Raw genomic sequence first — 10873 nt, 5'->3', positions numbered from 1 at the left:
TGGAGTTGAGCAATATATAGTAACAGTAGATGCAGTCAAACACATACCAAACTCAAGGACCGTGAAAATGAAGGATAGGATTATCCACTGAATTGTACATGTACAAAGTCAGGTTCCCAAAGCACCGCTGCTGTGCTACCTAACAAGAATGTAACATAAACACCGCAGGATGGTGCCCCACATTCTTATAGGCATCTAAAAAGCAGTTCTATAATGCCTGCATGATTCCTAGCAAGCACACGCAGTTCAAAAGCAAAATTTGCCAGCCTTGCTAGCACAGAAGCCTGGGGCAACGTGGTTTAGAATAAAAGGAAACGTTCATATATACACAAAAAAAGAGGTAAGCTAAAATTAAAAGCTTGGTTTCTGTTGTTGTTCTTTCCTTTCCTATAAATTCCCTTCTTTGTCCCAAAGGACATAAGATAAATGTGTATATTGCAGCCTATGTGATCAGACATCCTCTCAACAACTATAAACAAAAGGACTGTGAGTCACGATTAGGTTGAAATTACATTCAATTCTCTTCCACTGACTCACCATATGGATTATTTGCCTGGTCTTTTGCTCTCTCCACTCCCTTCCCTCCCCACAGCTCACACAGAACTTCATCCTGACAATTCAGCACAAATGTGCTTTGCCATACACCTCAGCTCTTGACGTCAGGTGAAAACAGCAGCTTGCAGGGCTCACACAGACGGGTGTTAAGCTCACAGTGCCTCCATTAACGCAGCCCTCAGCCAGGGGCTGCTATCTCCTCAGCAGGTGTGAGAGCAGCACTTGGATACCACTGTATCTGGGGTCTGCCATAGCACAAATCTAGCAACCCTCACAACTTCAGCTCATTTTGAGCAAGGGTCAGAATGGCCAAGGAATGTACCAGGCACACTTTCTGCTACGCCGTCTACCAGAAGGGCAATTTCTGTCTAAGCAGGGGAAAGTCTGGGTTTGAATAGTTACATTTTAACCCACTGCAGCTAGGCCAGACCTACTAATAGCCAATCAAGGCTTTCATTTTTCATTTAAAAGAAGAAGGCGAAGATAGCCTCTAGTCTTCATAGCTGCATAAAAAGCGTTGAAGCTTTGAGTTCTAAATCTTCAGATTGTAAATAAAAGTGCTGACATTTATTGCTTTTAAGCAAATCGCATACTGGAGTGTGACTCACGTACACTGGAACAGGCAAACACCGAGGCAATCATGTTGAGAATGAGATCATGATGCAGTATGTGTGCAGCATTCACTTTTCAGTCTATTCACTATCTCTATTCTACTGCAATAAAGGGAAAAATTCTTTTCAGTCAATAATAAAGATTTTAATGTGCCTTCCAATGCCTATGGAAATAATAAAAACCACATTTCTGCCTCATTGAGAAGGCTTTTGACACATACTTGGTCCTATAAAACACTGAAGGGCAGATGACGTATTCACATGAATAAGTTAAGAGGTTTCATGGTACTCATAATGGTGAAATTAGGAAAGTACAAAGATTGCGGCCTTAGAATCTAAAAGTGCAAATCCAATTCAAAATCCAATCTTCCTTCTACTGATTATAAACTGATTACAGAGGGATGTTTCTGAAGATAGGATTATGCACCGAGAAAGGGCAAGAAAAAGGAAATCAACATATAAGAATTGCAGAATTAGTCATGGGGTTACATCAGTCTGATAATTCAGGAGACATTTTGTACACTTGTCAGCTTGGCTTGGAATTAACTTCTTCAACTTCAGTAAACTCTACTAATGATTTCAAACATGAGTGACATGCATGTATTTTTCCTTTTGAATAACTGTGGAAAATACCACTTGCAGGACTCGGCCAGTGTTCCGCTGTTTGAGATGCAGGACTTGTCATTTCTGCAATCAGGCTCTGAAGATATTCACAAGAACATTTGCATGAGCAATCAAGCAGATATATTTGCTCAGGTGCCCCTCTGAAAAGGACTTACATCTTTGCAACATGCTTTTCCTCAGTCATATTACAAAAGCCTCATCTTGGTTAAACACATAAAGTGTGATAAATAACATCAAAATGCATATTCTAGTATCTTAGTCACACAGAATCAGATCCTTTACAAACATGGCACTAAATGTATTATTTGCTTTAATGTCATCCTGATTCAGACTGATATTGCCATTTCCTCTGCTTCATTTTTTCCCTACTGATCTGAATGCTTATAATGCAGATAATGTTACACTGACTGCAAGCCAGGGAGTTAGAATATAGGCTGTAAATGACAAAGGAAGCAAGCAGGCAATGGTTAAAGAAAAGATTACAAGTTAAACTTAGTGAAGCAATTGCAAAGGTTGACATAATGCCACCAGTATAAATTTATATCAAGTGTACCAAACATGGATAGCTTAATCTTATTTTGCACGTATGATATAGAGCCCTTCACACTTGGATAACAATTTCTAATTCATACACCACTGAACACAAACAATATCAGATAGAACCAACTGCTGTGGTGCACTTACGCAGGGAAAGGTGCTCAGCTCCACTGAAATGAAGCTTTTTCTGGTGGTTCATATGACTGTTTACTGGGAAGTCTCCTGTGTGACAAAGCTTTAGTATGAACAAATCTAAGATTCTAAAGGTATCTTAGCTGCATTGAATTTATTTTCAGTCATATTAAATTGATTAAAACATGGCAAATATTCCTTCAGACAACAATTTGTTTGTAAGCAGCACAGAGTATTCTGAAAATCTGCTCAGCCAACAAACAAAGCTGAGCTGCAAATTCACATTTGTAAAATTGAAACAGCAAAACAGAATGTGAATGTATTAAGGCACCAGAAGAGGAATCATTTTTCCTCATGTGTGTGCATTTACAATCTTCAGAACATCTGCAGTGACCTGTGAGTTAAATCACTAGAAGCAAGGAGTTATGATGACCCACTGAAAAAGATTTTAATAATTACATATATATGTCTTTATAAAAGAAAGTTATTTGTGCCTCTGGGTATATGTATGCATACAAAAATGGGTTTAAAGTTCACACTGGAAAGAAAGAATGCATGGGTGAAGGTTGTCTTTCAGTATTCTTTCAAAGTACAAGATGTCTGTTAATGAACATGAACACCCATAATTAGTTGTTTTTAGGTTATAAAAAGCAATAATAATGGAATTTTGTAGAACAGCAGAACAGCAAGGGCACGCTGTTGAAATATCTCATTTGCAACCAGTGTCAGCAGATGATACTATAAGGACTAGAAATCTGTCTTTATGCTGATCTTGGAGTTTGAAGCTGTACCTAAGCCCTAGCTCTACATTGGAGCCAGTTGGCTGAGGGCTGAGCCTGGGAACGCAGCAGTGAAAGGCAGGCAGCATCCCCAGCCCTGTCCCTGTTGTTTGGAGCCTCAGATACTGCAGCTCCTTGCACATATTCAAGGCTGCTCCAAGAATGCTCAAGTTCTCCTCCCCTGTGTCCTCAAAATCCTGACCGATTAAATAGTTGTTTATCATTTTATTCAGTTATATAATCATCACATAATACAATTGTACCGGATTTTACAATGCCCCAGAGAAATGGCAAAGCTAGAGGCCATTTCCTGACATCCAAGAGATAAAAACATCAAATAAAGCTACACCTCTCACAAAAACTTTTAAAAGCTCATTGCAAGCCATGATGAGATACTGAGAATCATGAGAATCACAGGGTGAAAACACTTCCCTGTGCATAAATGAATTTAATATCATCACAGTCCTATTTCCCTTCCTTGTGTGCTGCCCTGGGAGATTTTCGGTGAAGAACACCTCAAAACTCAAAGATGTGATATTTCACTTATTTTCATTAGTTGAGTCATTTCTCAGTGCTAGCTATGCATTTACAGAACTACAATATGACAAGTATTTCTTGTCACACAGAATCCTACCAGTCATGTGGATCCCTCCCGAACAGCTGGGACAAAACGTTCTTCTTGTTTAGACAACAATGGTTAGGAGATGGGGAAAGCTGCATGTTTCAGAAATACAAGGGCACAGAAAACTACGGCAGCTCCACTGGACACAAAGTCGCAATAACTCAGATGCGATCATTTATGGTAAGTCAGCCATTTTACTGTTGACCTACTTTGTATCAGCAATAATTTGTCACAGTGCATTCTCCAACAGCTACTGAAAGAAAGGTTGAAACCATACATTAAAGCATAGTGTCAAAGCAACTGATGTTAATTATACCCTGCAATTCCTTTGTTGATGAAATTGTCACTTCTAACCATTAATACAGCATTTACTGTCAAAGCCCAGCTTGCTCTACCAACCTTTGAAAGCCACTGAATTAACATCCTGCTTCACAGTATTCACTTCATGCCACATTGGAATGTAAATCTGAAACGTGTAAAAATAACCTCTGCTATTACACCAAGAATGTGTAAATATACATTCCTTTTTAGGAGAGCTATTTATCTCCACTCTATACATGTTTCGCTCTGTAAACTAAAAACAGCTTTAATGTTCTTCAGTCAAGTGGCAACCTCTGCCAATATGAACTTATTTTTGCTAAAAATTATGACGTCAAATAGAGGAAACTTTGGAAAATGCAGAGTGCTACTTGATTTATGGAAATTCAGAAATAAGCTTTACATAGATAGTCAGTAAAGAAAAGAAGCTATGTTCTTCATTTTATTCACTGCTAAATAACCTGTGCAATAACAAGAAACCATATTCTCAGCGCATAAGTAAGCAAGGTTAATTAGAAGGACATCTTATGTGGATTTGGTGTTCACGTTCAGTGACATCTGCTTAATTTGGTGACAGAAATGTTTACAAGCATCAAGACAAACTAACCACCCTGGGAACATTAACTGGATTCTTTATGGTTTGCACATCAGTAAACTGTTTTGCAAGGCCCTAATGCAGGAGTTCCCCCACTACAAAATCATCTCTCAAGCCATTCTTTTAACCTGTTTAAGGCTGACACAGCCAAGAATATACAGAATGGTCATAATTAACTATGACATGAGACAGCACCATCTTCTGATTCCAAGTCGTCTTTAGTGACGACTAGATTTTTTTTAATATATATCTTGTGAACTATTCAAGTTCATACAAAATCAACAGAAGTAGATCCCAAAGACAATACCTTCCCAACAGAACAGTGCCCATGTAGTTTATTCCCAAGATCTCATGTAGCCTGATACAACCAACCAACCATCAGAAAATCCTGTGGCACTATAAGGCCCATCATACCAGATCTGCCAGAAAATCCTTGTAGACTTGGTAGAAAAGTAGAACACTAAAATCAGCATTATTAGAAATTTAATGAAAGCCTTTAGAACCTCTATTCAGACCTAAGAATGATCCTAAAGCCTACAGGAGAAAAAAATGATTATCTGAATGACTGCTTAAAGCAGGTGAGTATCTGTGGAATAGGTATGAACAAAAAAAAAAATCACAACTGCAAGGAGAAAAGAAACAAAAAAACCCCAAAGATTCCTGAAGAACACATATAATACAACTTGCTCTAGCAACATCATTAATGAACATTAAATACAAAAGTACACTCAGGATCTGACACCACATGACACAGTGGGGAAGCATTCTCTGAGAAAAAGAAAGATTTGCTCACCTGGCGTAAACATGGAAGCAATTGTATACTTAAAAAAGACATTCACTGAAAGGTCGGCAAGTTTCAGCAGATGCTACATAAGTCTAGGATATGAGTTCTAATATTAATTTGCACACAGCTGAACACTGACAGAACAACAGGATTATTCAGTACCTTGCAAAGAAAGTCCAGATTATTTAACGTGCATTTAGCAAGCAAGTCTCGAACACGCTTCTCTCATCTCTAATATTTTCATTAGAATGAGAGTCATGGTTTCATAACAGCAACTTAAATAAAATTCTGAAGTGACAAACATTCGGCTTACTGCACTGTTTGTTCTACTTGAATCAAAACACAGGATTGGCAACAGCATTGGCAGTTACTCCATTTCTCTCAGAGTCCTTCCTATGCCCTGCTGCCTCAGTATGTTAAGTATTTTTAAAATTAGACAAGGGCACATTGTGTGCACATTGGGGTGTATTTAAATTCCAGCTGGAAGAAATCCCAATAACCGAGGACACAGGTTGTGCCAATTACTAGTTACAGCTGCAGTTAAAAAATCATGCCATGAATGAAAGCACCCCACCATAAAAGGACTAAAATGTTAACCATCTAAGGGAGCACGCTCATTCTTAGATCAGCGTCACACACCAGCCTCACAGATGGAACACTTGCTGGCTTGCAAGGCTATGCTCAACTTATCAATATGATAGTACCAACAGCTGATGCTTTCATAATTTGCACAGCTCGTGTCAAAGACCAATCAGATAGCCAATCTTTCTGCTGCTCTTACTGCACAGCAAAGACGACTACAGAGCACCATGACATACCAAGCCCAGCATAGTCAGCAGCACATTTCATAGAAGTTGAATGTTGCTTCACAGGAAGCCAAGCTCTATTTTTTTCTGTCAATGCAGGCACAGCATACGCTGCCTACGGCCATGTCATGCAACAGAAGCATTGCTTGAAGAAGTTATATTATTTGAACAAATCCCTTAAATACTTCACAATTTGGAAGCATCATCTTGTAAGTGTAATTTTTAAGGTGTAAAGATGTGAAATTATATTTCAAGTATACTTAAGAGTAATGTCTGTACCCCAAAGCAAGCTCATTCCTAAGCTTTGACAATGCATCTACTACCAGTTCCAGATGGGTCTTTACAGTTCATGGCTTCAGTAGCCATTATGCTTGCACTCATCCATACTAATAAACCATCCTTCTACACAATACTATTGGAAATATAATAGCAATCCTTAAAGTGCTGACAGTTGACATACTTTTTTTTTTTTTTTTTAACATGACCTACATATGTATTTGTAAAGCTGAACTTTCAAAAAAACTGTGGGAAAGAAATTAGGAGAAATAAGACAGTTTAGCCTTAGGTTTTGCTTGCACAATCATTTGAACTGGATGCAAAACATTACTATTACTGTATTGTAAAGCCTCATACTCCTGTAGGACCTGCTGCAATACACTGCAACTCTGAAGTTCAGTCCTGCCCATAAGAAAGCAAGGTGGCAAGTAATGATTGTTTTCTTTTCCTTCAGTGCAAAAGCACTTGCTCTCATAACATAAGTGACCAACTTGGGTAGGCCTTTTATTAAATGCACACAGAACAAAGTACACAGGAGATAAGGAACAGAAAGTTCTTCTCAAGCTTCACTCCAGCACTTTAACAAGTGTAAATAAAGTGGTAAGGAATTTCTCTCAAGTGTAACTAAGTATACAAATGGCATTAGTGTAGTGCTTAAGTGAATCACGTCTCCACATCATTCATTAACTTTGAAAACCCATTTAAATATGGGCTTCTCACTTCGCCTCAACCAATCTTTTAAGTTTGGGAAAAAAAGATCTACATACCTTTTGTTGAATCCCATCTTAATGATTTCTAAAGTGAAAGTCTTGCATCTGAAGAAAGCAAAAGGCGAGCAACCTTTTCTGTAGAGTGGTTAACCTGCTCGTAAAGCTAAGGGACATTTGTCCCAAAAACTCTTAATGAGCAGGGAATCCATCAAGGAGCAACTGAAAACTTGTGAGCAAGTAGGTCAAAATGGACATTTAGTTTTGCTAGATCCTTCATCAGGAAGCCAAGTAAACTTTAATCCTCTGGATTTAGTCAAGTCATCTTTGGTGGATGTTATTTCTGTACCTTTTCCTCATATCCTGGAATTATTGGCCCTGGAGTTGCTTCCACATGGACTCATTTTAAGTTTTAAAATGACATGTAAATCATTGTGTTCCCTTAAACTTTCCAAGCATTTATATACAGCGAGGTCTTCATCAATCCATGCCTGCATCGAGTGTTCCCTAGTGTCATGGTGCCAATGATACTTTCAATCCTTTGTAGTACCTATTTCACATCTACTGTGAGACAAAAATAGTTTAACTGGTCCTGTGTAATCACGACAAGAGATTAATTAAAATGCCAAGATAGGAAACAATTTATTATAGAGAGAAGAAAAATTTCTCATCCAAAATATAGAAATCTGTACAACTTTGCCACAATCAATATACATGAACTGTACAAATTTACACCAGTTCATAATTTACCAAATAAAAGATGACTAACAAAGTTCACAAAATAGATGGTGGTTTGTGGAAAAGACTTTTACCCAATTAAGAACAAGGAAATTACAAACCAGACCTCCACTTTCTAAAAATAAGAAGTTTACTCAGTCTTAGAAAACTACAAGCTAGCAAATGTACAGATAGCTGGCTGGTGCTAACACCACAGTTCAGACAGTGTCTTTATATGGTCTTTTTTTAAAGCCTGTTGCCATGGCAAACTCTGATCACTTGCTACTTCTGAGGCCAATGTAAAGATCTGACCATTTCCCCAGGTCATACTTACTAGTTTATCTTATGTACATTTATACACAGTTGTAAGTGCTAGGTAAAAGTCTGAAAGATAAAATTTCCAGTACTATTGTGTTCATAACAGTAAGTCTTGTTACTGAGCTGCCAAAAATGCTAACAATTAATAAATGTAATAGTGCAAATTGACTCTGCAAGACATACTGCAGAGAATCACTTTATAAATACAGATTGGAGTCGAAAGAATTGGTGTAGAATTAAGTAAGATGTCTTGGAGAAACTGACCCTTCCTAGATCTTCTTCACTCCCTAGCAAGTTGTAATCATTTTGACTCACAGGCTATTAAATCACTGAAAGGTACTGTCCAAACTATGGCACTGTCACTTTAAAGAATACCACTAACGTGTGCCAGATCTTCACAGCTGTGACATGGTTTAAATTCCATAATCCATCCCCTAGAGGTGCCCACCCAAAGTAAAAACCAAACTTATCCATCCATTTTAAGGTGATCCATCCACTGACTATATCTTAACCCGATACAGTCATCATATTGTAGCTTTTGGAAGGGCTAGTTCTGCCCAAGAGAAGTTCCTCCTTACAGCTTATTCTGCTGTCTACCATTTGCATGTTGGTGTTATTTTGGCTACCTCCTGCTGGTGCAGCTTCATACAGCACACAGATCGAGCCATCCTCTCCAATACGATAGGACACTTCATACGGGTCAACCCATAGAGTGAGTTCACTCGGAAGAAGCTGGAACAGTTCCTGACTGCTCAATCCAATCCGCTGTGCTGCCTGTCCAATGAGAGGATCCATTTTATGGTTGATCCGGATACATCGGTAACCTGATCCCTTGCATGGCTTTTCTGGGAACCAGTGGTGCTTATAATGTTCTATAAAATAAAAAAAAAAAAAAAAAAGATTATCCTCCTTAATTCTGCATTCAAAAAAGTGCACGCTGATTACTGTTGCCTTACAAAGTTCCACAACTGTAGGTGTCGAGATGCTTATTTTAGGATCAGCTGATTTGGAATATCACTGTGGTCACTCTCTCCGATGATTTACAGAAGTGCAGCATCCCCTCGGGAGCACTCATGTACACTTATTGTTTTGTGTTACCATACAGAGAACAATGTCTGCCATCTGAAAGGAGCGAAACAACTTCCTGGTATTCATCAAAACGACTATAACAAAGTGCTTACAAAGCACTTTGAAAAGCACCATGAACCGAGAAGCACCTTTTCAGCATAAATTTTGCAAATTATGCCCATGCCTTAACTCTTCAAGTTCTAAGAGCACCTAAAAATGATCAGGAAAACAACTGGGCGACATTTACGGGCTCAAGTTCTTCATCCCAACTATCTTTCCAGACTACTTTCCCATGTTAGATCTACTGCTTAACTTACCTTCGGAGTTCTATCCCACCCAGCACCCTGCAACCACTTGTGGCACGAGGTACCAGCCACCGCCAGGCAGCCTAGGACACGAGTTGGGTGTTACCAGCCCTACAGGGCAGCGAGAAAATTATCGGTATTTACTCCCAACCCGACTTTTAGGGCGAGTATAAGACGTTCCCAGAAGAGGAACTGAGTCACACAGTCTATTTCACTCGACAAAAGAGCCATTTAGGAACATTTTCCCTGCCGGACACGGGACGGCTGGAGCTGGAAGCGCGGGTTGCTCCGAGCGCTTTGTCTGTGGGATGTGCGCGGGAGGTGAGCGCACCGCGCCAGGAGCGCTTTGTTTACAGCCCCCTCCGCCGGGGAGCGACGCGGCAGTGCCGAACGGCGCCAGCAGACCCCGCCGCCCCCACACCCCCCCCCCTCGACCGCCACCGGCGGGGCGCGGCGGGGCCGGGCTCGGTTTTCCGGCCCCGCGGGAGGCGCGGCTCCCGCCGCCCTCACCTGCCAGCAGCTCCTGCAGGCTCTGGCTGAAGGTTTGCAGCTGCCGTTCGTTCATCAGCCCCTTGGTGCGCAGGAACTTGGAGATGAAGGCCACGGCCGCGGCGATCTCGCGTATCATGCTGGCCCGGGTGTACAGGGCGGGATGCATGGAGGCGGCGACGGCCGGCAGCCAGCTCTCCGGGGCGGCCGGCGGGCACCCGGACGGGGCGGCGGGCGAACGGAGCGGAGCGCGAGCGGCTTTAACTGGGTGAGGAATGGGTGGCGGTACCCAGATCACATCCCGGGGGCGGCAGCCTCCGCCTCCTCCTCCTGCGGCAGGGGGGCGGCGGCAGCAACGGCGGCGGCCGCGGCAGCACTCCACGCATCTCCTGCTGAGAAGGGCGAAGGGAACCGAGCGCCTCCCGCCGCCTCTTATAGCTACGGCCGGCCGGAAGCGACGTCGCAGCGCCGGGGGCGCGGCGCAGCCAATGGGACGATCGCACCATCGTGACGGCGGATGGAAGGCGGCGCCTGGAGATGGGGGGGGTGACGTAATCGGTTGTAAACAAATAGAGCGGGGGCGCGCGCGACGGGACGCGGGGTGCGCGCTGCGCGCTGCGCGGGGGGCCT

The 10873-nt window shown here is 41.5% G+C and overlaps 1 protein-coding gene across 1 annotated transcript; it reads right to left on the bottom strand.

The window, feature by feature from the left end:
- Positions 1-8888: 8888 nt before the first annotated feature.
- On the bottom strand, positions 8889-10412 carry BTG1 (BTG anti-proliferation factor 1; the record flags this gene model as incomplete). The annotated part of the gene is made up of 2 exons (XM_079535521.1): positions 8889-9253; positions 10265-10412. The coding sequence occupies 2 exons, from the start codon at positions 10410-10412 to the stop codon at positions 8889-8891; spliced, it is 513 nt and encodes a 170-aa protein (XP_079391647.1).
- Between the last annotated feature and the right edge of the window lie 461 nt (positions 10413-10873).

The sequence above is a fragment of the Tetrao urogallus genome (genome assembly GCF_951394365.1).
Source record: "Tetrao urogallus genome assembly, chromosome: 1".
Lineage (NCBI taxonomy): Eukaryota > Metazoa > Chordata > Aves > Galliformes > Phasianidae > Tetrao > Tetrao urogallus.
The sequence above is the reverse complement of the archived record's forward strand: the minus strand, read 5'-3'. Positions and strand labels throughout refer to the sequence as shown.